Here is a 27,957-nt window from a genome sequence, read left to right on the forward strand (position 1 = left end):
TACTTGTTCTGTCTTTGATCGCATTTGATTGGTTGACAGTTTTCGCGCCAATTCTCACAGCGTTTAAAGAACTTCATTGTCACTGTATCTGTGCACTCCCTTGAGTTGGAATCGATGCAGGTTCGCGTATGCTTTGCTAGCTATAATTTATGATAAAGGTATCCCATCAATTTAAATGTTCTACACTATTTCTCTCTGTTTGTATTTTCAGATTTAAAACCTTATGTTTGTCCCTCCCGACGCAGCCTCGCGGCGAAACACGGGATCCGTGTCAGGGGACCTGCTGTTACATTGTTATGCGTTTTTCAAGACTATGTGGAGTTGCCATTCCAAGTAAAACTTTTATAAAAGTACACTGAAACTATTGTGTGGACTCTTACCTTATTCTGCACTAATTCTATATTTTGGTGTTTAACAAGTGCAGAACGTGTTCTCCGTTTTTTGTTTATGGATTGTACATAGCTTTCTGACAGCTGGGGTGACATGCAGATATACCAACAAAATCTCACCCTAATCACATATTAGCAGCAGTAGTGCAAGCACAGAGGAGAACCATGTCCGATATATTTTCTGCATATTCCAATGTGACCATGTAATGCTGTATTTCTACAGCTTACAGACCCACAGGTCTGTAAGCGCATTCGTACGCGCTTTTTCCCCCATGCACAAACCCCTTACTACATCCCCGGATAGGGCTTTGCGTGGGAAAACGCACATACAAACATGCGTACATGGGTGCACAAACCTGCGGCAACTTCAGCGCACCTTATTACATCGGCCCCAATGATAGGATGAAGGTAAAGGGGGAAGGGTGGGTTGATGGGTGATCAGAGAACTAATTTCAAGCATCTACATCTTTCTGAGCAGGGCAAATCTCTGTAGTCTTTCCTGGTGTATAGTTTGGGTAATTCTGGAAGAAAGGAAAGAGCTGGAGAATATAAATGATTTTGATGAAACAGGGATTTCACAAAGGCAGCAGTTTGAAGAGACAGGACAGTTAAGGTTGTCCAGAAGGTAGAGGGATCACTAAAGGAAATTCCAGCAATAGCACCGCCTTAAGGTGGAAAGAAAAACTGAACAGGAATTGGCCAGGGGACTGTAAAGCCAGAAGGAACAGGAAGCACAGGGCTGCTGGGAAATGTAGTATGGAAATTCTTGGCAGAGAACCAATTAGGATGAAGACAACTGCTGAGGCTATTTATTTATCACAACGGCTTACATTTTTAAAAGATACATATTTTTTAGAAAGACATATTGAAATATAATACAATGGTAATGATATAGTATAAGGTAATGCTTCTATTTTAAGGTGTTTATAATTTATAAATTCATAAATTTCAGTGTTTCTTTTTTATTTTATTTTTAGGTATTTTAGAGTTTTAGGTAGATACAAGTCATCCACCAGTCCATCACTAGCACTTTCACAGTTAATGCAGGGAATCTGCATGTCTCTTAAGGAAGAGCGCACTGCCTTTCAAGGAAGAGAGCAGGCTCACCCAGACATGCCCACAGCCTTCAGTTAGGGGTTTTGAATCTGCAAAGGTACATTTCTATACTGCCCTGGGGAACTGGGCTGTCCTGTGGGTGACTACCAGTGTATCTTACTGAGATGGTCCTGGTGTATCTGGACAGGCAGAGAAAGCCTAACGACTGAAACAAAAAAAAAATTCAGACGTGACCTCAAAATGTGGTTATTTCAAAATGCCTACAATCTCACTTAACCTTTCTAGGATCACCACTTGCTCCTACATCGACAAACTCATGATGAATCTACCCTCAGGACCCCTTATCACTTTCTTTCCAGCCCGTACAAATAAATGTATCTGAAACACCCTCGCTCAACCCCCCCCCTCCTTTTCTTCCCCACAGCACCTATTGTTAAAAACTGCTACCTCTTCCCTACATATTTCCCCTCCCCTGTCCGTCTAAGTCAATGTACATGTCTTTCGCTTTAATTTACGATATATGAACAAATCACGTGATTGTAATTGGCTACCAATAATATTTATGTCCTGATGTAAATCGTTGTGATCTTCACTTGGTACAACGGTATACAAAATGGTTAAATAAATAAATAAAATGAACACTGGTACATGGTTAGCCTCACCTCGGTGATGGGAAATTTAACGGACACTGTGGAAGGAAAGGATAGTAAACTATCTACAATCTGGTGGGTTACTGAACTTGAGGCAACATGGTTTCACCAGAAGAAGATCTTGTTGAAAGAATTTGATTTTTTTGATTGCGTGACTAGAGAATTAGATCAAGGAAGAGCATTTGATATGATCTGCATGGATTTCAACAAATCTTGTGATTTGGCTCCGCATTGGAGGCTCATGAATAAAAAGAGAAGTCTGGGAATGGGTGCTAAAGTGGTGGAATGGATTACATATTGGTTGATTGACGGGAGACAGTGTGTAATGGTAAATCAAATTTACTCTGAAGAGTGCCTCAAGGATCAGTTTTGGGACTGATTCTGTTTAATATCTTCTAGAGCGACATTGTGGAGGGGACAGAAGAAAAAGTTTGCCTTTTTGCAGATGATACTAAGATCTGCAACAGAGTGATATGCCTGAAGGAGTAGAGAGAATGAAAAGTGATTTAAAGAAAGCTTGAAGAGCAGTTGAAGGTTTGGCAGCTGGGATTCAACATCAAGAAGTACAGTCATGCATTTGGGATGCAGTAATCCAAAAGAATTGTATGAGATAAGGGCTGAAAGACTAATGTGCATGGACTGAAAGAGAGACCTTGGGGCAACTGTGTCTAGTGATCTGAAGGCAATGAAACAATGTGACAAGGCAGTGGCTAAAGCCAGAGGGATGTTGGGCTACACAGCGAGGGGAATAACTGGCTTTTAAAAGATCATAATGCTCTTGTACAAGTCTTTGGTGAGGCCTCACCTGGATACCGTGTTCGCATCTGGAAACCTTATCTCAAAAAGGATAGAGCCAGGATAGAGGTGGTCCAAAGAAGGGAGACCAAAATGGTGTGGGGTCTGCATCAAAAGCCAAATGAGATGACTTGAATATGTATACCTTGGAGAAGAGGAGGTGCAGGGGAGATATGATACAGAATTTCAAATACCTGAAAGGTATTAATGATGCACACCAGAAATGCGGAGTAAATGGCACACATATATACATACATATGAATCCCAAAATAATGTGTGGCACTACAATATAAACTGTTCAATACATATATTAATTGCTTTATTTGTTTGAAGGCCAATAGGAAAGAACACATTTAAACAATATACTCTTATTCTGAAAAGGTAGAAACACCCCGACATGGCCGTGTTTTGCACAAGGCTGCGTCAGGGGGATGGCGAACATTTACATCCAGATAAAGAGAATTGTGCCTAGAGAATTGCTGCTGGTGCTCACGCCTTAAAAATAAAAATTCCTGACTCATTTTGTGTAAAGAGAATTTGCCGACAGAGCAGCTCAAAACAAACTACACTGTATCCTCATCCTCGAGTTTTCACAGACTCCGATGCTAAGCCACTTTTGAAACACTGTACTGAAATGATATTAATCTGTGACCCCTCGGGGTCCCCTTTTTGCTGGTAGCTTCTTCATAATGCTGCCTCCAACCAAGACATCATATATAAAACTTTCACACTGCTGAGGTACTGTGATGGCCAGGGAAATGCTCTTTATCTTGACTTCAAGTGAATGCTCGCCATCCCCCGGACGCAGCCTTGTGGGAAACACGGCCGTGTCGGAGGGTTTCTACCTTTTCAGAATAAGAGAATATTGTTTAAACAAGTGTTCTTTACTGTTGGCCTTAAAACAAATAAAGCAATTATTATATGTACTGAACAGTTTATATTGTAGTGCCACGCATTGTTTTGGGATTCATATTAATGATGCACAAACCTCAAACTTTTTTTGCTGGAAAGGAAACTGCAGAACTAGGAGTCATGATATGAAATTCCAGTGGGGGACAACTCAGAACCAACAATGGGAAATATTTCTTCACAGAGCGGGTGGGGGATGCATGGAATGCTCTCCCTGAAGAGGTGGTGAAGTCAGGAACAGCGATGGAATTCAAAAAGTCATCAGATAAACACTGTGGATCCTTACAGGCTACAGGATGGAAATGAAGAAATGGGGTACCCTATGTTAACTGGAGGTGTAACCTACACAGAGCAGCAGTTACTACTATCCTTAACAGAAGGCATGGGGGTAACCTGCATAGAGCGGCAGTTTCTACCAAAAGCAACTTGCTGGGCAGATTGGATGGATCATTTGGGCTTTATCTGCTGTCACTTATGTTACTAAATATATTTTTACTGAAGTCGCTAACTCTTGAGCTGTGTGTTCCTGAGAACTGACATTAATTAGATCAATAGAAAACCATGTCAACTACTAAATGAAAATCCACACACACAGATGAAAGGTCTGTTTGGAAGTCTGATAATATTCACCAGAGTTGAAGGACTATATATTTAAATTAGCACGATATGGCATCACAATTTTTTTTTCAAAGTATATGTACTTAAATTGATGGAGAGGGGTGATGATGATATTGTTGGCTAATCAGCAAAAACATCACTAGTAGCCCAAGACTTTGAGCATTATCCCTCGCATCCATTTTATTTATAAACTATATCTTTTCATGCTTGGCTTGTATAGCAGATGATTTTTTGACTGATTAGATTATGAGAAGCACAGATTGTGACCTGTGACAATGATATGAGACCTCTCCTACATTTTAAAGACTTCCGATTAGTTCTACAAGCAATCATTCTCACGAAAATAGACTACTGCAACTCATTCTACTGGGTCTACCTGCAAACGCCATAAAACCCGCTACAGATGCTGCAAAACGCTGCAGCGAGGATCTTAACCAAGTCCAACAAAAGAGACCACATCTCACCCATGCTTAAAAAGCCTACACTGGCTTCCCGTCAAATTCAGAATACTTTTCAAAGTGCTCTCAGTAACCCACAAGGCACTACACAACCTGGCACCACTCGAGCTCAAAATTCCCTCTCCAACTCCACACCTCTACCAGACCAGTGAGACAAGCCTACAGAAACAACCTTCAAATCCCACCGATGAAGTCAGCATTAAAGCAAAAAGAGCTTTCTCCACAGCAGGTCCTAAAATCTGGAACACTCTCCCGTCAGATCTCAGATCAGTGCAATGCTCCCTACATTTAAAAAACGACTCAAGACTTGGTTATTCACCAAGCTTTCCCTTAACATCAACTTGCGGAATATCCCTGCCAATGATCCCCTCCGTGGGAACACGCTAGAGAACTATATAGACCTCTAGAAATCACATATTCTTTGGCAGTCTAATTATCTAACAACATTATAATACCACCTGTTTAGGCTAGACTACATTAGGCACCGTACCTTTTAATTATGTTATTAACCCCATATATCTTAACCCAAGTTAATTCGACCTGTTTCATTGTAAGACATTTAATTGTCATTGTTATTGTGAGAATGTAAACCGAATTGATCAATAATTCTGTTATTGGAAAGTCGGTATAGAAAAATGCTAAATAAATAAATAAATAAATATAAGAAATCTTGTTTTTTAATGAATATGAGAATATAAGGATATGTTGATTTTAATTCTGAAATTTAAATAAAGTAGAAGCAGAGATGTATCTATAGCTTGGATTACAGCAAAGTATTTTGACAGAAAATTTGCAAACATAACCCAAAGACCTTTTTTTTTTTAATTTTTTTATTTCTCGCTTCATGAATCATCATCAAAATTTAAGTAACTACAAATTTGAAATAGTCAGAAGTCCACTATATAATACTGTACATTTTCTGTAAATTAAATATTAGTGGAGATCCATGGAGGAATAAAAAACATACAAGGTATTTTGGTGACAGTAGACTTGCATACCTGTAAGCACAAGGAAACGCTACAATGAGTCAGGAAATCAATTCCTGGAGGGAAGTCTATAAACTGCCATCATTCAAAGGGAATAGCCACTGCTTGTTGCCGGCTGTAGTAGCATGGGATCTGTTTAGTGTTTGGGTACTTGTGACTTGGACTGGCCACTGTTGGAAACAGGATGCTGGGCTTGATGGACCCTCGGTCTGACCCAGTATGGCATATACTATGTTCTTTGTTATGATCTGTGTAAACCACACTGTAGTAGTGAGTCTGTCTTGCCTCGGTCTGAAGTGAGCATTCATTCTCACAAACATTTAGTAATATCTAAGGTTAAATGCGTATGTTCAGGTTGGCTTATCAAAAAGGACAGCAATACAGCTATCTGCTAGCAAAATTGCTAACACTGGCATACAGGGAAGCAGCTAAATTCTAGTTCGGTTTTTGAGCGATAACAGTAATTGCAGAGGCCTTCACTCCACAAATCAAAAACAGAATAAAATCCCACCGGCTGCAAGAAAACCCAGACTCTACCTCATCTCAACAAGAAATCCAATATCAAAGAGCCAACGAACTTACATCTAACAAAACCAAATCATGTGCAATCATTTTCCACACCGAATCTCTGATGCCTTTCAATATACAGTGCCTCATAAAAGGGAATCTGTAGGTCTTATTTTCATGGTCACTGGCAGATACATAATAACTGCACTCCCCAGCAGAACCAATACAGTCATGAAAAGTGCTAACAAATTTATTGCTACATTGTTCTATTACAATGAACCACTTGAAAGAAGAGAGAGAAAATAATAAAAAACCCATCTGATTTTGTCAAGAAATTCTTTGGGCTAAGCTGAAAAGAATTCTAAACTGACAAACACAATTCCGCGTACTATTTCTGATTTCCTATATCATATCTTGATTTCATATCTTTAATTTAAAAAAAAAAAAAAAAAAACCCAACCTGCTGGTGAAATATCCTGTCTGCGCTAAAGTTTGCTATGCATGCAAATGAGCTCCGTAAGAAAACATTCTGCACACAATGTTGCTGTGGGGAAAGCTGGCAAAAGACACAACTACGCCACACTGAGATGAAAATCTCTTTTTGGTGAAAACCAGCCCACAAAGGCTTTTTCGCAAGCTGGTTTTCAACGGATTCACAATGAATGAGCTGCTCTGCATGATCCTGCCTTGCAGCTGCTCATTAATTTTGCATTTAAATAAAATTTTGCACGGAGTGGACTGCATGCAAAAGTTTTCCTGCTCTGAAATTAAAAACCTGCAAAGACTCGTGCAGACGGGGCTTCATGTGCAAGGCCCCCGAAATTCTGCATGTGAAGCCCAGATGGCCGAAGTTTCCGCAGTGTATAGTACATTGGGGTCATAGTGTCGATCCAATCTACTAGTCTCTTTTGTCCTGTATGTCTATCTTGATGAGACTGTAAGCTCTACGGAGGCAGGCACTGCCTGTGCACGTCAAGTGGCCCTTTTATTAATAGTAGCAGTAGAGGTACTCATAGGCATATTGCTGGAGGCCAAAGCCCGTGCCCTGAATTCAATGAGATGCTCCGCTGTTGGGCTTGTGTGCGCCAGATCTTTCCCCGCATACTGCATTTGTAGATGCTAAAAAGTGAGAGAAACCTGCAGCCAGGGAACTGAGACAACAAAAGCAGATTACCACCAGATTTTACTGGTCAAACATGCCAGGGAGACTCAGAAAAAAAGTTTGCATTAGAATATTAATCTGAAAGGCTAATTTTTCAAAAGGGATTTTCCCCCAATCAACAAGCTAAAATGTCGGTTGCACCTCTGCTAATCCTATTCTCATATTTACAACTCAAGTAAAGTCATTTCTAATGTTTTCATTTATTACTTATATACCATGGAACCAGATCCTAAGATCCACTCAATATGGTGAATAATATCAATACAAAAGACAAATAGTGTGTTGCAAAGGTTCAGGGGTCTGCAGACTCTTGGGAGTCCCATCAATAAAAGTGATTTTTATTGAGGAAAATTGTTTTAAAATCCGAATTACATGGGAGTACAGTGCTGAGATGGATTTAACATGCTGCTCTGTCCCTGACACGGGACCTAATTTCGTTAATGCTGCATCGGGAGGAACAAATAGGTACATCTCCAAAACTGGTGACAAAGATTCGCAGAGTTGCAATTTAGGTAAAGGTGGTTGTAAGCAGCGTATTGCATAATAGTGAGGTGCAGTGTAGTGAAATTGCAGGGGAGAGCATGGTAGCAGCTTAGAAGGATTCCTGAGAATACGATCGGGTGTAATCGATTCACGATGTGAAGTATCAAAGCACTTCCTGCTTTCTTAACGAACCCGATTTAAAATTATTCTCTTCCTGTGATACTTCACAACGCGAATCGATTACACCCGATCATATTCTCAGGAATCCTTCTAAGCTGCTACCATGCTCCCCCCCCTGCAATTTCACTACACTGCACCTCACTATTATGCAATACGCTGCTTACAACCACCTTTACCTTAATTGCAACTCTGCGAATCTTTGTCACCACTTTTGGAGATGTACCTATTTGTTCCTCCCGATGCAGCATTAATGAAACACGGCCGTGTCGGGGGGACAGAGTTGCACTTTAAATCCATCTCAGCAATGTTCTCCATATAATTTCGATTGTAAAACAGTTTTCCTCAATAAAAATCACTCTTTTTTTTTTTTTATGGGACTCCATTCAAGTGTCTGAATACCCCTGAACCTTTGCAACACATCATTTGCCTTTTGTTTTGATACATTAGTGTGTTTTGCACTCATTCCACATCCTTTTGTGGTAAGAAACAATAAAAATTGAACATCCACTCCTGTTCAATAACAAGATAGTAAATGCAATAAAAAAATATTAAAAAGCTAAACAATAAAAAATCCAACCAACACACAACCACCTCCTTTCAACAAGGCTCCTCAACACCCTCCATATATTAAATGTTAGCCCAATGAAATATCAAATCAAACCTCACAAATCTGCTTCGCTTTTTTGAAGGGTTTAATAAACATGTAGATATAGATGAACCAGTAGATATAGTGTATTTGGATTTTCAGAAGGCATTTGACAAAGTTCCTCATGAGAGGCTTCTAAGAAAAGTAAAAAGTCATGGGATAGGTGGCGATGTCCGTTCTTGGATTACAAACTGGTTAAAAGACAGGAAACAGAGTAGGATTAAATGGACAATTTTCTCAGTGGAGGGGAGTGGGCAATGGAGTGCCTCAGGGATCTGTATTGGGACCCATGCTTTTCGATATATTTAGAAATGATCTGGAAAGGAATTCGAGTGAGGTAATTAAATCTGCAGATGATACAAAATTATTCAGAGTAGTTAAATCACAAGTGGATTGTGATACATTGCAGGAGGACCTTGGGAGACTGGAAAATTGGGCATCCAAATGGCAAATGAAATTTAATGTGGATAAGTGCAAGGTGTTGCATATAGGGAAAAATAACCCTTGCTGTAGTTACACAATGTTAGGTTCCATATTAGGAACTACCCGCCCGAAAGAGATCTAGGCATCATAGTGGATAACACATTGAAATAGTCGGCTCAGTGTGCTGCGGCAGTCAAAAAAGCAAACAGAATGTTGGGAATTATTAGAAAGGGAATGGTGAATAAAACGGAAAATGTCATAATGCCTCTGTATCTCCATGGTGAGACCGCACCTTGAATACTTTGTACAATTCTGTCACTGCATCTCAAAAAAGATATAGTTGCGATGGAGAAGGTACAGAGAAGGGCAACCAAAATGATAAGGGGAATGGAACTGCTCCCCTATGAGGAAAGACTAAAGAGGTTAGGGCTGTTCAGCTTGGAGAAGAGACGGCTGAGGGGGGATATGACAGAGGTTTTTAAAATCATGAGAGGTCTAGAATGGGTAAATGTGAATCAGTTATTTACTCTTTCGGATAATAGAAGGACGAGGCGGCACTTCATGAAATTAGCATGTAGAAAATTTGGAGAGAATTCTTTTCCACTTAATGCACAATTAAACTCTGGAATTTGTTGCCAGGGGATGTGGTTAGTGTAGCTGGGTTTAAAAAAGGTTTGGATAAGTTCTTGAAGGAGAAGTCCATTACCTGCTATTAATCAAGCTGACTTTGAAAATAACCACTGCTATTACTAGCAACAGTAACATGGGATATACTTAGTGTTTGGCTACTTGCCAGGTACTTGTAAGCCTGGATTGGCCACTGTTGGAAACAGGCTGCTGGGCTTGATTGACCCTTGGTCTGACCCAGTTTGGCAATTTCTTATGTTCTCTTCACCTACAGGCTGCATCACCTTCCCCACCAAGGGCTATCACCAATCTAGACTTGGAAAACACCCATGTTTTAAATTTTTTCTTAAAGGTGTTAAGCTTAAGTCTTATCTCTCCTAGTAGGCAATTCCATAGCTGTGGCTCAGCCACCAAAAATGCCCTATCTGACCTTCTTGAAATCCCAGCTGGAAGGTACAACTAGCAGTACCCCCTGGCTAGAAGTTAACTCCCTCTCAGGATGGTAGCAGTTTACCAGCTTTGAGAGACTGACAGGGCACTCCCCTCTCAAGACTCAAAAATCCATGTTGCCTGCTTAAACTTGGCCCTGATTCCCACATTAGCATTCACTTTCTTTGCATTACTCATTTTTACAGAAGTTATATTAGTGATATCAATGGAGCTATTCACAGGTAAGTCTGACCTGTTAACTTCGTAAGAATATATACACACAACAATCTCAAGCTGGCAACAGGAAAATTCACCGGCTGCATGTACAGTGCAATTTAATTATCAGTGGAGCGAGAGTGTTCCAAGATTTATTCCAGAAATCTGTTTTCACATACTGCAATTTCAGAATGCTACTGATGTTATATTGTGGCACCTCTTTCAGTGCCCTTTAGTAAATCTATATACATACTATATAAAGAGCTTAGGTCCTACTGGTGGCCAGCAGTGTGTATACGAGCATAGGCCGTGTACACACCGCTGTACACACTCCGGAAACCTAAGCACATAGGCTGGAATGAGGCATGGTAGGGGATCAGCAGTGCAGGTCAACTGATGCAGCAAACAGCTGTCTGAAAAGGCTCAGTTCATGCAGGCTTGTAAAAGGGAAGCAGCGGCTGTGGAAGACACAGGAGGGAGGGGAGGCAACGGGTCAATGGTGCAGGAGGGCTAGGGAAGCAAACATGTTGGTGAGAGGCCTGGTACAGTCAGGGACGACTGGGAAAGATTCTCTGGGTGACAGCTTATATAAGATATATTTTCCTAAGGTGGTTAAATATAAAATCAGGAATATGGAGAAGTATTTCAGCATGGACAGAAGTCTACTCAGATCAAAGAAATAAAGATGTGCTCTCTTAAATAACAAATCTTACTTTCCAGAACACAAATTTTGCCATTCCTTGTGACCTCGGGCAACTCGCTTCACTCTCCATTCCCTCAGATCCAAACTTAAATTGTGAGCCCACTGGGGACAGAGAAATATCTACAGTACCTGAATGTAATCTGCTTTGAAGCGCCTGAAAAGCATAATATAAATCAAATAAATGAACTGTATTTTTGTTTATCCAACTGTGCCAACCTTTCCTCAGAAGCTTAAGGCAAGGTGCAACAACAAGACAAACATTGTAAAGGTAAGTGTGCAGCCTTACATCGACCTGTAAGAATAGTACTTACGAAGTCACTAACTGCAAGCAGGAGAGAGCCGCTGCTGTTTGCCCAGGACAGCCCCCTATCCACCAGACCCTGGTGAAAGAGACCTGCCGCCATTGTCAGGGTGCAGAGGAGCTGCTCAGGCCTAAGGCAGCGCCTGCTGCTTTGGCTGCGGTAAAGAGAAGCTACCGCTTGCTGCGGCCTGGGGCAGCCTATGTGCTGCCAGCAGGATTCTGGAGGCATTCTTGAGGGTTGCTTACATTTTATGGGTTTATTTATTTATTTATTTAATGGTTTTTATATACCACCGCTCATCGGAGATATCACGTCGGTGTACATAGAACGAAAATCCGCAATTGCGTTGTACATAAAACAGTAAGAAAACAACTGAGAAACTATACATTAAAACAGTTAAATGCATTAACAAAAAACAGGTTATAAAGATATATATAGATATATAGCGATAATATTATATGGATTAGTTGTAATAGTACAATTTATTATAGAATCAAGGGAGAATTGTAGGGGGGGGAAGGAGTGAGGGGGTATGAGTTTAAATAGGGGAAAAAAGAGAAAAAGGTAAAGGAGGAAGGGATTATATACATGTAAGGCTGTTAAATACAGCAAATTCTTCGGTTTTATAAAATAGCAAAAAAGGTGCTAGGGATGAAAGAGGTAAGAATGAATCTGGAGTTGACTGCTATAGGATGGAGGTAGGAGTGAGGGGTCGGGGAGTGGGGTGACATCTTCAGTGTCTTAACTTAAAGGATAAAAGATTGAGGAAGTAAAGAGGGGAGGGTAAATAGGGCTGAGAAGGAACATGTGAAGGTCACGTGTAGGCTTTAGTGAAGAGCCATGTCTTGAGCTTTTGCTTAAAGGTTTTTGGGGACAGTTCAAGACGTAAATCAGTAGGCATGGAATTCCATAGCATAGGGCCAGCTAGGGATATGGCACGAGCTTTGGTGGATGCGTATTTGAAAAGTTTTGGTGAGGGGGTTTGTAGGGTTACTAAGAGATCTTCTTATCAAAATAAAGCAATGCATTAATTTAATTCAATTCACCTGTTTCTATTTGAAAACGAAGGATTCTTTTTGATGAATGCCGAATGATTCCGACAGGATGCTTTCCTCTCATTTATACGGAACACAGAACTAGGTTTGGAAATGGAGTGCATGGTTGTATCCATTCCCAGAAACACTCTTCTACCTGAACTGCCATGTACAATTGGTATTAGACACGTAAAGTCACACCAAATTCCAAAGCACGAAGGACAGGCTGCAGCTCCTTTTTTCTAAACAGGGTTAAATAGGCTTTAAGAGGCAACGAATAAATACGAAGAGCTCCGTCAAAAGGCACATAAAGGAATAAGAACATGATGCTCTCTCTCAGCTGCAGTCTACCAGTGTCAGAGGCAAGTTATGCTAAGATGAAATCTACATTTTTGCTGATCAAAAGAAAGTCATAGATGCTACTTATTCCTTTCATGGAAGGAATGATGGAAGTCAGAAACAGTAGTCTGCATTTCACATTTCAACATGACTGAAAAAGGATCAGACTGTTGAAGCACTCAAGCTGCATTGCATAACATTATCATATTACAGATTTACTATTATTTACTACAACTAAACAATAAAAATCACACTGTCTATAAAGCCATTTACCAAACAAGAGACTTAAGGGCATAGCTTAGAGACCTGGATGTGATGAACTGAACACTTGCTAGAGAACTTATGTTGGGTATTGCCTGTAATTATCTAGGCCAGTGACCCCACAGCTCAATCAGGTTTTCAGGACATCTACAATGAACATGCATAGGACTTAATTGCAAACAATGGAGGAAGTGCATGCAACCTCTCTTGTGCATATTAGTTGTGGAAATCGCCAAAACCCGACTAGGTTGATGCTCTTGAGGATCCCTGACCTAGGCTAAATGGAGGATGTCAACTCATATTACCTACTTCATTTTTTTCATCACTTCTTCCTCCTTTGCTGTACCAATTAGAGATGCTGACTTCACATTCACCTGAATCCACTTGTTCTATTTTTGATTCAAAGGTGTCCCACTTAGAACTTTTCTAGCAAATATAAAACTACCAGGATTCTCACCCCAGTAACAAAAAAAAAAAAATAAAATTGCCAGTGTTTTACAATTACAATTCAGAAGGACACATGGAACCACCCTGGCTGAGTAGCTGATTGGTTGATTAGCTAAAACTTTTGATGTCTAATCTGCTTGTGAACTTCCAAAGAATAAAGGCAAGAAAGAGCAAATGTTAATCAATTACCATTGGGTACACTCAGATGCAGAACTGTGCTTTGAAATCTCCCTCTCATTTTGCACCTGTGTTAATAGCAAAATGTATTACCACATGATACCTATATGCAACACTGGAAGGAAGCCTCACTCAACCAGCCAGCAAATTGTATTTTCGCTCTCTTGCTTGGGGATCTTGCTAAGGTTAAGTAGCACACGCCCACTTCAGTAGCAACAATCATAAAATAAAAGAAGAGCCTGATGAGAATCCGCTAGTCCAGTGCTTCTCAACACAGTCCTCGGGACACACCCAGCTAGTCGGGTTTCAGGATATCCGCAATGAATATGCATGAGAGATTAGCATGAACTGCTTTCATTGGATGCAAATTCTCTCATGCATATTCATTATGGACACCCTGAAAACCCAACCAACTAGTTGGGTCTGGTTTTGCAATTAAATCAGAACATTCTCACGTAGTACATCAGTGTCATTTTAAAGAACTCCTTGCAGTACATTAAAGAATTCAGAATACATTTCTTAAAAAAAAAAAAAAAAAAAGAAGGTGAAACTGAAAAATCCAACACAGAGCAAGTGATTTAAAAAGATGACTATGTGTCTGTAGTTTCTAAGATTCCCTGTCCGTAACCTTTATGTAGTACATCATCATTATTCTGAGACTCTGTAACCAATACCCAATTGACATGCTAAATAATTCTGTTATTTCTTTTGGCAACTTGGCAATCCCCATGGATGAGGCAATACGAGAGGATTAAACTGGATTATGTTTCAGTGTTTTAATTCACATCACTTATGTACTACACTGCCATACTCTGACAAACAGAATGCTCGCAGTACACAAACTCTCTCACTTTACTAATGGTCATTATCATGGAAAAAAAAAACCAACCCAAACATTTTAAAAGCATTTTTTGAAATAAGAAACTAATAAAAATTACTGAGAAAGCACTGTTCGTTGCGTCTGCATCCTCTTTCTAAAGTACTAAACCACAGTTGTTCAATAAGAACTTGCGTACTGTAGCACATGTGAAGCGGCACATTCAGGTTCTGCTTCTTTTAAACTCTCTAATGTAAAATTCTAGTTCAGCTCTGTGCACGAAGCCAGCGAGAGAGAGAAATGGAAATCCAACCTCACTTCCAGTTTCATGTTTTTGCTGTCTCAGGCCGACCTGGGCTATGAGCAGCATGGAAACCATGCAACCTTTGATGAAAGAGAGAATGCTCCGCTAAGTCGGAGGGATTTTCTACTGTTAGGGCAATAGCCCCGTTGCCCTCAAGAAGGTAACGGGCACAATCTGCAGTCAACTCGGAATTAGATGGGGGGAAAAACTGGCCAAGAGACATCACTCAACCCGAACTGTAGCCCACTGTCAACAGAACGTCAGAGGAATGGTCCATGCCAGAGTCCAATATAGAAAAAAAAGACCCTTACTGTAAAAACATGAAAGGGTAAGAACAAAGATCCCAAAAAACTGGCAGATGAGCCACAAAAATACTGGCTACAAATCCTACTGTGATGCAGCTACAAACAAACTCAAGTAGGTTTCTGGGCTGGCAAATATTTAGCAAACTAGCATCCAAAAGTTTTAGGAACTAGGGGAATGTTTTTTGCATATAATTTAATTTTTGCCTGATTTCCTACAGAGAAACTGACTTTATAAAATGAGTGTGTATCTTTTCCCCCCTTCTCCCAATAAGTTTAGAAGCATTCATTCACATTTTTGCCAAAATAGTAAAGCACCCTGGAAGCCCAGCTCACACTTTCAATGCACTCTTGATCCTCCCATCACTTAGAATTTTTTTTCTCTCTCTCTCTTAGAAGGGGCCAGTTCAGTTAAAATCTCAGGGAGTCCCCAGCACACCATGATGCCATCAAGAATTTCAAGAGCTGCTCTACCATTGCTAACCAGTTACTAATAATCTGTAACCTATCATTTGAAGCAATCAGGATACCTGAAGGCTGGAAGGCGGCCAACGTGAGGCTGATTTTTAAAAAGGCTGATCCAGGAAACCATAGTCCAGTGAGTTTGACATCGGTGCAGGGTAAAATGGTAGAAACCATTCTTAAAAATAAAGTCACTGGTCATCTAGATAGAAATGGTTTACTGAGGATGAGTCAAGAACATCGCTAAGAAAAAGGGCCTTTTCTACTGCAGGTCCATCTAACTGGAACACTCTCCCTCCTGACCTCCGACAAGAAACTTGCCCAATCTCCTTTAAGAAAAAACTTAAAACTTGGTTATTCAAGCTTGCTTTTCCAGAACCCTCTGGTTAGCTTAAAGCTTTCTCTCCATCTCTCGCTATACTTCTCTGTTTATTTCTCTCACTTATATGGTTTAATCTGTTATTAGTCTCTCTCATTTACCCAGGTTCCCTATGAAGAGACCCTCAGTCACTTTTGACTTTTCCTTCATTACTATGTAATCCATTTCTTATTTACCTTGATTACTATGTAATTCAAATTGTATATTTTGTTTTCTTCTCTTTGACTATGTTACTTAAAGTTGCTTAAATGTTCATTGTTCCATGTAATGCTGTCAGGCAAGTTATTGTTCTTTGTAAACCGGTTTGATTTGCATCTAATGTAGGAAGATCGGTATAAAAAAACAAAAAATAAATAAGTAAATAAGATGGTTTTAGTAAAGGGAAGTCTGGCCTTATTAGGCTTTTAGTGTAAATAAATATGTAGATAAAAGTGAGCCGGCTGATATAGTATATTTGGATTTTCAGAAGGCTTTGGACAAAGTCTCTAATGAAAGACTCCTCGGGAATTTAAAAAGTTGTACAAGAGGAGGCAGTGTCCTATTGTGGATTGGTTAACTTGTTAAAAGACAGGAAACAGAAGGTAGGACTAAATGGTCATTTTTCCAAATGGAGAAAGATCATTAGTGGAGTTTATTCTATCTTCGGACAGAGTGGCACAGGGATCAGTACTGGGACCTGCACTGTTTAACTTATTCATAAATGATCTGCAAAAAAGGGAACTTGAGTGAGGTGATCAAATCTGTAGATGAAAAAAATGTATTCAAAGTTATTAAAACAACAGCAGATTGCCAGGTACTGCAGAGGGACCTTGTGAGACTGGGACCAAGCAACTGAATGGCAGATGAAATTTAACACAGAAAAGTGCAAAATGATGCACAAAGGGAAAAATAATCCCAACTTCAGGTACACAATGCTGGGTTCTGTATTCAGAGTTACCATCCAAGAAAAGAAACGTGGAATCCTTGTAGACAATATGTTGAAATCCTCAGCTCAGTGTGCGGTGACAGTCAAAAGAGCAAACAATCAGGGTCATTTACCATTTCGTGTTAGGGCCTTAACCCTAGCAATAAATGCTCTAACACACAACGCCAGAAATAACTACACCTTTTTTCTGTGCGTTGTGTGTGCATTAGCCGTGTGTCATTCTCTATTTATACCACTGTAAGAGGGGGCACTTTTAATTTGGTGTGGGGTTTGGGGGTGCAGTTTTACATACACAGCGATACGAACAGCAAAGTTGACATCACTGATGATTTTTGGTTGATTTGTACAATGCGCTCTCTACCTAGCTTCAAACAAGCTAGGTAGAGAGTGCAACAAGCTAGGTAGAGAGCGCATTGCACAAATCAAACAAAAAATCTTCAGTGATGTCAACTCTGCTGTTTGTACCTCTGACTCTCTATGTAAAACCACCCCCCTAAACTCCACAGAGTTTTAAAAGTGCCCCCTCTTACAGTGGTATAAATAGAAAGTAACATGGATTTCTATACAGAGTCTCTCTCCCCCCCCCCCCCCCCCCCCTCAAAAATGCTGCAATGTAGTGTGCACTGCGGAAATTGCCTATGCAGATGTGATAGCTGGAAATTATCCTAACCACGTCAGTTTTTATCGTGGGCGCTTTTTCCACTATATAGCATTTTGATAAATCTAGGGGAATGTTAGGAATTATCTGGAAAATATCATGTCTCTGTATTGAGCCATGGTGTGACCACACCTTGAGTACTGGGTGCAGTTCTGGTTGCTCCATGTCAAATGAGATAGAAGAACTAGAAAAGGTGCAGAGGAGGGCAACAAAAATGATAAAAGGGGAAGAATGGCTTTCCTAAAATGGAAGGTTACGCAAGCTAGGGCTCTTCAGCTTGGAAAAGAGAAGGCTACAAGGGGACATGACAGAAATTTATAATCGTGCATGGGGTGGAATGGGTAAATAAAAAAAGGACAGTTATTTACCCTTTCAAAAATACTAAAACAAGGGAACACTCCATTAAGCTAGCAACCAGCATCGTAGAAAGTACTTTTGTACTCCATGCACTATCAAGCTGTGTAATCTGTTACCAGAGGACATGGTCAAGGCGACTAGCATAGCAGGTTTGGACAAGTTCCTGGGGGGAAAGTCCATTACACGTAATTAGCGAGGCAGACCAAGAAAAGTTAGTGCTACCCCTGGAAGTGAGTAACAGGAACTGGATCTACTTTATGGGATCTGCCAGGTACTTGCGACCTGGATTGGCCACTGTCAGACAGGATGATAGGGCCTAATGGGCCTTGAGCTGACCCAGCATGGCATTTCTCATGTTACATACAACAGTCAGGACTGACACCATCAAATGTATACTTTAAAAAAATGAAAAATACTATGTGCCCACAACATTCTTGCTCAAATGCACTGTTAAAATATGCTGGTGGCATCTCACAATACCTAGCAACAGTTGTTAATCTTTCACGTACATCAGGTATATTAACAAACACTTTAAATCAAGCTTCAGTGACACCTGTACCACATAACCCTCTGCAGATCCATATAATTTTGCTAATTATTGTCTGATATCTCCTCTTCCCTTTTTGGCAAAATGATCAAATATTGCATCAGCTTTCCGTATTATATGATATGAAACTGAATATTTGGACTCACATCAACATGGATTTCATAAAGGTTATAGCATAGAAAGACTATTGTTATCATCCTCTGATACAATTTTGCACGGTTTTGACACAAACACATATTACATTCTAGTTCAACTGGATATATTAGCTGCGCTCGACACTGTAGTTCACTCCATACTATTAACTCAACTGAAATCCATAGGCATAACCAGAACAGTTCTACAATGGTTACATAAGACTTGCCATACTGGGTCAGACCAAGGGTCCATCAAGCCCAGTATCCTGTTTCCAACAGTGGCCAAGCCAGGTCACAAGTACCTGGCAGGATCCCTCAAAATTATCAGATTGCAAACAGCGACAAAGTTGGTTCATGCTACTCCTCTTGGCTTAATATCATTTCTGGAGTCCCTCAGGGCTCAGCACTTTCCTCCACAATGTTCAATATATATCTCACTCCTTTATGCAAGTTACTTTCTTGTTTAGGTGTCAATTATAACCTATCTACAGATGATATTCAATTGTTTATTCCTTATTTTCTCTCAAAGTGTAATACACTGTAGCACGCATCACTTTGCATCAAGTCAGTTAAATGCTGGTTAAATCATTGTAGACTAAAGCTTAATGTTACAAAAACAGAAATAATAATTCTGTCAACAATAAAAATCCTACACATCTCTTTCCCTCCAAATTCCCATTTTAAAACTAACAATTACCATTTAGGACTGTCAAACCTTTACGGTTATTTCCGGAATATGATTTAATCAATGAAACAACATGTTTCCTCAATTATTAAATGTTCATTTTATATATTATCTTTGTTAAAGAAAATGAAACTATTGTTAACCAAACGACTTTCAAGCTGTATTGCAAGCACTGGTTTTGGTTGCAATTGGTAATGTAATTCGCTATATTTGGAAAATTCTGCTGCCAGACTGTTAAGCGGGACAAGATTGAAAGAGCGCATAACTCCTACACTGATGAAGCTACACTAGCTACCTATGACATGGAGGCCTCAATACAACGTCCTTGATCTCATTCATAGATTACTAAAGGAAGAATCATCCATTTGGCTTGCATTCACACTTCGCTTATATAAACCTACTCGTCAGCTCAGAAATGTTTCCTGGAAGTACCTGCCCTGAAAGTAGCACGTCTAGACATCACTAGAAAGAGAGCAATCTCCACAGCAGGGCCACGCCTTTGGAATTCTTTGTCTGAATCCATCCGCACAGCTTCTTCTCAGAAATCATTTAAGGAGGCGTTGAAGACTTTTCTTTCTTTGCAGGCTTATTGAACTAACATAAGCTCTATTTAATTTATCTGTTTTTATGGGGGTTTTTTTTTTTTTTAAATTGATGCTGTATTGTTATTTTGTCCATACATGTGAAACTAAGCTTATGCATTGCTGATGTAAACCGCTGTGTACTGCCCATGGAAAATGCAGGCTAGAAATTTTTATAAATAAATGTTCTTATGTACTTATAATCATATGCAAATTTCTGTAACAAATAAAGGAAAATAAGCATTATGAAATGTTCACATTTTGTTTTTCTTTTATTGTTTTGGTTTTTTTTTTAAATTTTTGTTCTGTTTTGTGTATATTTTATTTAATATTTTTTGCTTTTTTGGGAGGTAGGTGGGGGATGAGTTTGCTTTTACGTTTTCCTTTCTGATGTCCCTTCAAGCCTTTTCCCCAGCGCCACATGGCCCCGCAGCAGAAGCTGCTGTGACCTCTCCTCTTTCATACAGGCTGGGGTTACCCTGACCTCCTATCCCATGAGGGATGGTGCAATTGTGGGTACCAGCAATTACATTTTGGTGGCCAAAGAACTCGGGATTTTTTTCACCTTTGCCTATGCCACATTCAAACATATTCACACCTCTCATCATGAATCCATTTTAATAACTTTACCACAAACACAGCACATGATCAAATTTAAATGCTGCAGCAACTCTGTAAAAAAAGAAATAAGAAAGGAAAGTAATCCAAGTGTTCATGAAATTGAACACATGATTCAAATATCATGTATCAAGCAAATAAAACAAATCTCCATTACAGAGAGGATAAAAAGAAGGGAAGTCAGATATAACCAGTCAATTCTGAGGAGTTCTGCTAATGCCGAGGGTGAAACTCATTCAGCCTACCAACATCAGCAGCACTCTGAAATCCCAATGCGGTCTTATTGTGGATGTCTCCCAAAACCTAGTGTACTAAATAACACAGAGAACAGAGACAGCCCAGAAGCAGCAGGGGGGGGGGGGGGGGAACCCGGAAGAAGGAGCCATGGGAGTTCTGGAGCCTATGAGCCAGAGAGTTTACAGGACAGATGAAAATAATGTACAGTCCAGCATGTTTTATCTGGTGTTCCATTACCCGAAAAAGCCCAATATATGGAAAAAAAATCCTCCCATGGTTGGGAGTTCCCAGGAGCCCATGCAGTGCAGGGGGAGGAGAGAGTTAAAAAAGGATCACAACTCTTTTACCACTTCCTTCCCCCGCCCATGGCCACGCCCAACCCCCCAGCCCTCCCTTCACAGTCAGCTTGGCCCAGAGCTTCGCTACCCCTCCTGCGGTACATGGTCTCAGATCAGTTGTTTCAATTGTGTACTTGCTTCTGACATCATTCATGGACTTATACCAGAAAGTGACTACAGGGGTAGCACTTTTTTTTTTCCCTGAAAATGGTTGGGGCCAAGCTCTTGCTGGCCCTCTCCCTTTCATCTCTTCATCCTGCACAGCCCGACCCAGCTGGCAAGCTGCTCCAGTGGCCCAATACTTTTCTGACCCACTCCTCCTAGGGCCAGCACGTATTCCTCTCATTCAGTTCACAGCTCAGATCATCTGTGCTCCATGCGGTTCAAACAGTTGATCTGAGATCATGACCTGTAGAAGAGAGGTGCTGGTGGCAAGAGGAGCAGGTTAAGGAAGCACTAGGCCCCGGGCTCTGCTTGCTGGCTGAATCATAGAAACGTGATGGCAGAAAACACACACTATATGGCCTATCTAGTCTGCCCATGCCCTATGTTTATCCCGTGCTTTCTTGAATTCAGATACTGTTCTCGTCTCTACCACCTCCACTGGGAGGGTTGTTCCAGGCATCCACCACCCTTCTCTGTAAAGAAATATTTCCTACTACCACTACTATTTCCTAAGATTACTCCTGAGTCTACCCCATTTCACCCTCATCCCATGCACACAGGGGTAGGGTGGTGGAGGAGGAAGAAGTGACAGAGAAGCACTGGCAAAGCAGGGACCCTTCCATTAACCAGAAGAAGCTTGGTAAAATCCCCTTCCAGATAAAAGGTGCTCTCCTGTAGTCATGCTCTGATGCAAGTCAGTGAGCAATGTTGGGAACAATTACATTCGTTTGCCTTCATCACAGTATGTCACCTGACAGAGGGACCACCAAAAAGAAAAAAACCATGCTACAGATGAAAACATTGCATTTGTTATATCTGATATATCTAGTATCTCAAACGGTGGTCAAAAAAGCAAACAAAGAATGTTAGGAATGGTCTGAAAGGGAATGGAGAATAAAAGGGAAAATATTATATTGCCTCTGCATTGATCCATGGTGTGACTGAACCTTGAGTACTATGTGTAGTTCTGGGTGCCCCATCTCAAAAAAAAAAAAAAGATAGCAGAACTAGAAAAACTGTAGAACAGGGCAACAAAAATAATAAAAAGGATGGAACAACTCCCCTATGATGAGAGGCTGAATTGATTAGGGCTTTTCAGTTTGGAATAGAGATGGCTGAGAAGGACATGATATAAATTTATATCATCATAAGTGGAGTGGAACGGGTAAATAAAAGAAGATTATTTACTCTTTCAAATACTACTAAAACAAGGGGACAGCCCTTGAAACTAACAAGTTGTACAACCAGCAGATTTAAAACAAATTAAATTGTGGAATCTGTTGCCAGAAGACATGATCAAGGCGACTAGCATAGTCAGGTAAACTAGGGAAAGCTATTCCTACCCTTGAGAGTGAGTCAGAAGAAATAGATCTACCTTTTAGGGATCTACTGAATACCCGTGACCCAGGCTGGCCACTGTCGAAGACAAGATACTGGGCTTGATGGACCTTGCTCGGATCCAGCGTGATATTTCTTACGTTGGATCATTTGATGACACTTACCTCATCACAATCACCTTCAACCATGGCATAAATAGCTTTCTTTACCAAGTTTGTACCTGAAATGCAGAATTAAAAAAAGGTTTGTCTTTTTTTTCTTTTTTGATGCATAAAGATAAAATCTAACAGTTCATTTTGAAAGTTAGCATTTGCAGAATCGAAATTATGTTTACTATAAAATACATAACCTGTATTTTATGGCCTAATCAATTAAAAGGCAAAGGACTACTCAAATAGGGACATTTTCAAGAGCAATCTATTTTTCACTTTTCCTACATTGCAATGCTAGATAGAGCAGCAACTGAGATGGGTGTGCTTACCAAATGCCAACAGGAGCAGGATACGGCTTTTTATTCTAGGGACAATTTCTTACAAAGCCCTACTCTGGATATATGCCAGATATAAATCTTTTAAATAAATAAATCAGTCCCAGACAAGTTAAAGTCCTGCTGAAATCTTTTTCCAGTTCTAAACTGCAATTCTAAGATCACCAAGATTACAGCAAAGATGTCTTAACAATTAGCTTTCTGCCTAGATTACCAAAAGCAGGTAGGACGTATTGCACGCTCTCTCCTTAGTCTGAACAAGGGGTTAAAAAACGCTTCCCAGAGGACTTTATTTTAGACAGACCACAAAGGCCATGTGCCAAATCAGGTTTTAGTGCTCGTACTGACCATTTAGAGTAGCAATGAAAACTTTTATGTCCATCTCCCATACAACGTGAGAAACTTTTTGAGAAGGCAGAAGTTGTGTTTTACAAAGAAATTATTTGCTCTGAGAAATCTGAAAAGAAGCTTCCCAGGACAGTATCAAGTAGGAGGCTTGGTTTTAAGGAGGGATTTTCTTTGTATTTGAAGATGCACTAAAATATGACGAGGGGCAGCTGTTCTCCAAGGCACTAGCCTGACTAACTGATGGCATGACCCATGCCATATAGCTCACTGGAAGGACTACATAATCCAATGAGGACACCACAAATTAGCTCCAAGATACCATCCAAAAACCCAGTCCATTCTACGTTTTACCAGGTTATGAAAACTCATTATCAGGTGGTTTTGTCAATCATTCTCGGCTCGCACAGTAATGGGCAGGCAAACCACTCTCTGCAGTGTCTGCATATTGCCTTAATACCATTTATAAAATTACAGGAAATGCACTGCAAATCTAAGGGCAATCCTGCACCAACTGCTGTAGCAATAAGCTAATAAAATGCTGCTCTGATTTGGGCACTCTGACTCCAGCAGGAACACCAGTTTAGTCTTGTGGGAGTCCTACCATGAGGTCTTCATTTCTATTATCAAAAGGAACACAAAAGATGACAGAAAGGAATGTCCAAGTCAATATTTTAATTTTCCTCTTTCCTCCAAGTTTCAGAAGAAAGCATGCTGCAAGTTTGTAAACTGCCTCCGACTGCTTATTTAAAAATCTTTCCAATCTTTGGGATCAGGCATTTAGTGCCCAACCTAAGGGTGTTTTCCAAAAATGTTTCATTCATAACAGTTTACCACAAATAGCATCCATTCCCCCCTCGGCTGGCACCGCACAAAGTGAGAGAGACCACACAAAGCCGCAAGCACAAACTTCTCATCCGGTCACCGTGCTCGGTTTCTTCCATCTAGTTTATAACTTCTGCCAGTAACGGCCTCTGATGTGATACAGCTTCACGTGGTCTCTCTGTGCACAGGCGGGGGGGAGCTTGAATCTATGGTGCTGCACTGGTTAACCCACGGTTACTCCTCTGGTTTGGGCGGCACACGTACAGAATTCCCTAGGTCTGCAAAGAGAGAGCCAAAATCTTACCGATGCCTTTTCTTCTGTATTTGGAATCCACTGCTAACATGGCTATATAACCTCTTCGGAACATCTTTTTGTGCATATCCAACTTGCAGACGATGGCACCTACACATTCGTCATCTACCATGGCCTTAAAGACAAACAAATACTTTTATGTTCTAATTTTCTGACACCCACAATGGAAAACAACATTTTTAAATGGCATTTTTACAATACATGTAAAACTGGTTTTGTTTTTAAGTAAACACTTTGAAGAATATTCCCGCAGCAGCCATCTTCTCTTCAAGATTCTAGTTTGTGCTGCATCTGCTCCCCAATATTCTGTTCTAGAATTTGCACCAAAACAGAAATATCATAAACAGAATACACCAAAGAAAGTGTATTTATTTATAATTTACCTCACTCCTTTTCACTGGTGACTCAAGGCGAGATAAGTGCTTCCAGATAAAACAGAGCAACAAAAATATCCGTCACAGCAAGTGTAATTAATGAAAAACATCCTTGAGAATCATTGAAAATACCAACAAGAACACCAAGGGGGAGACACAAGCATTTTTTTCAATCCAAACTTGCACAACTTGCATTGACAAAGTGGCAGGCATGTTAAAAAAAAAATAACAAACCCATTAGCAAACGTGATGGGCACTGCAGTCCAAGGGGTCTATTAATTAACCTGTGATGAGCATTAACAAGCAAGCATTATTAATGGCGGCTTCCATTATTGGTAATGAGGCCTATTCATAGGTCATAAGTCATAGGCTTGCAAACAGATCCCCAAGTTTCTTATTCCCAGGTCAATACTTGACCTTGTATTGATAAATCAGCACTTGGTGCTGATGATATTTAAAAAAGGGGCTGAATTAGCGCATTTCAAATTTGTAAAAAGTAGCACCAATTGTAACCCAAATATAAAAAAGGTTTACCACAAACTAGCATGTCTTATTGCTTCACTTGAAAATAGGTTAACAACCACAACCAGTACCAGCCAAATACTGAGGAGATTTTTTAATAACTTTGCGGAGCTAAAAAGTTGAAATATATTTGATTAATAAAAAAAAACAAAACAAAAAAACTAACATTTTTTAAAAGATAGGATGAATGGAAAATCTCAGCAAATTATGTACTGTGATATAAAAAGCTAAGCAACATGTTACATGAACCTCCAAAAACTTAATTATTCAATGCTCGCTAATCTGTATTTTGCTCCAAGCTAAAAACTTAAATTGTCAATGTCTGCCAATACATTTAGTCTAAAAAATCTGTTACCAATTTCATTAAGATAATGAATTTTGGCACCTAAAATGAGCAATTCCCTTCCAATCCAAGGGACTGGCTGAGGGTTCAGGAAGGATACACTGTATAATTATAATTCCACCATTTCACTTTTCAGGCAATTAATGATTTCATGCCGCCTGTGCTGTAAAAGTGAATTAACGACAGGAGCATGGGGGAAACGTTGTTAGGTTTTATAGGCTCAAACAATGCCAGACTTTAAGTTGGTGCATTTTTCAGAAGTCTAGCCCCTCTTCCCCACTGTCATTGCTCCTCTGAACTTGAATGCTGCCTCATGGGGAGGAGTAAATGATTGGGGTCTGCATTGCTTACTACTGGTTTTCTTTGAGTTGTGTATTTATTTAGGAATTTTTAACATGGTGTAATTTGCATGTATGAAATTGTATTATTTTTTTGTAAACTACTCCGGGTGGTCCTACAGGACTAAAAGGGTGGGATATCTCTGTTCCTTGCAAAAAGCTTAAAACTCTTGTGATTCAGTAAACGTCAAAGTGCTCCCTTTACATGGCACTCCACATGGTTCTATCTATCTATAATATATATAGCTAGATATATTTCTCCTAATGTTACTTGGCTCCTTAAATGCACCATCAACAAAACACCACCACTGAGTATCCACCAGACTAGAAATGAAAGAGAAACAGTTCTAACTGCAGTGGAAATGGAATATTCCACTTGTGATCTTCTGACCTGTAGCTGTGTGAATAGACAACAGCACAGAATACATACGTTGTAATATTGGAATAGAGAACAAAGGCTGAAACTGGAAAACCAGGACTCCATGAACATTCACTGGGAATTAGAAATATTCACTAATGAAGGGAAAATGTTTCCAATTTTCACTTCAAAGCACCGGGATGAACTTGTGTATATATTTATGGACTCCTCTTTTCACAGAAAAATACAGCAGATAAGGACAATTAGATCCATCTAATCTGCCCATCCATAATGCAATACTGTACATCCTCTCAACTAAGGATCCCCCTCTGTTTATCAGAGGCTTTCTTGAATTCTTTTACTATTTTGTTCTCCACGGCCCCCTTCTGGGACGACAGATCTCTTTATTTACTCCTGAACCCTTTTGAATCATATATCAAGATCTCTTTTGCCAGAACTTCTTTACCACTGAAAAATGAGTTTGCTCCTTGTGCATTATTTATATCTTTAAAGTATCTTAATGGTCCTATCCAATTCTCCCCTTCATGTATTTAGGCTCTTAAGTCTCATTTTGTAAGTCGTATGGACCTAAGTATGCAGACTTTTCAAAGGCGGGGGGAGACAGACACAGGATAGAGACATTCAAATAATGCAAAAGTTATTAGTAACAAAAAGCAAACATTTTCAACAGAAAGGAGGTTCTAGAACAAGGGATGTGTGTGAGGGAGAAGAGGGGTTGATACAATTTTTAAAAAAGCTATGAAAAAATTCAAACCTACACAAAACTAATCTCTTTGATTACTATTAGTCTGTAATAGAAATAAAAATGTATCTAGAAAAACCCTCCCATGATAGTGCTTTGTATGCCCTCACTTCGGCTGATTATTAGATTGCGTGCTTCACCCTGGGATTGTGACTGCAGGATCACCACTTGTCAGCGAGCACATATCAAAAGCACTATGTGGGCAGATCAATGCCTGCCAAACAGGAGAGAGTGGTGAAGCCATGACTATAGCTCTCTAGCCCCCCATGGTCATTGAAGCCAGTAGTAGTGGTCTAGCAGAGCTAAATGGGTTCACCAATTTTGTGGCAATCAGCTGTTAAGATGAGTAGTGCAATAATGGATATGCTAAAGTATATGGCGTGGCAATAGGGAACTGAATGGATTTGGGGAAAAAATGGGGAAGAAAAAGCGGTCAATCAAAAAGCATCCAGAGTGGATAATATTTATAAGCATAACTGCCAAAAAACCAAGAAAGATATACCTTTGCATACTCCTTTGAGGAAGTTTTACTGAGCTCTTCACCTAATACTGAATGGTCTTTTGTGTCCCTTTTCTTTCTATCCACATTTACTCCCTTTCCTGCAAATATCCTTTAATTTGATTTGATACAATACCAAAGTGGAC

The 27,957-nt window shown here is 39.9% G+C and overlaps 2 protein-coding genes across 2 annotated transcripts in view; one reads left to right on the forward strand and one right to left on the reverse strand.

Moving 5' to 3' along the window:
• CCDC198 (coiled-coil domain containing 198) overlaps positions 1-337 on the forward strand; it is an 83,824-nt gene extending 83,487 nt beyond the window's left edge. The window contains exon 7 of the transcript XR_003856255.1: positions 212-337. The gene's annotated coding sequence lies outside the window, so the exon portion shown is untranslated. The remainder of the gene's footprint in view (positions 1-211) is intronic.
• Positions 1-27,957, reverse strand: part of LOC115089866 (N-alpha-acetyltransferase 30-like) — a 35,504-nt gene that overhangs the window by 3,350 nt on the left and 4,197 nt on the right. Inside the window, exons 2-3 of the mRNA XM_029598238.1 lie at positions 24,606-24,729; positions 22,809-22,864 (exon numbers count right to left, since the gene is read on the reverse strand). Coding sequence (XP_029454098.1) covers positions 22,809-22,864; positions 24,606-24,729 — 180 coding nt within the window. The remainder of the gene's footprint in view (positions 1-22,808; positions 22,865-24,605; positions 24,730-27,957) is intronic.

Source organism: Rhinatrema bivittatum, chromosome 4, assembly GCF_901001135.1.
Source record: "Rhinatrema bivittatum chromosome 4, aRhiBiv1.1, whole genome shotgun sequence".
NCBI lineage: Eukaryota > Metazoa > Chordata > Amphibia > Gymnophiona > Rhinatrematidae > Rhinatrema > Rhinatrema bivittatum.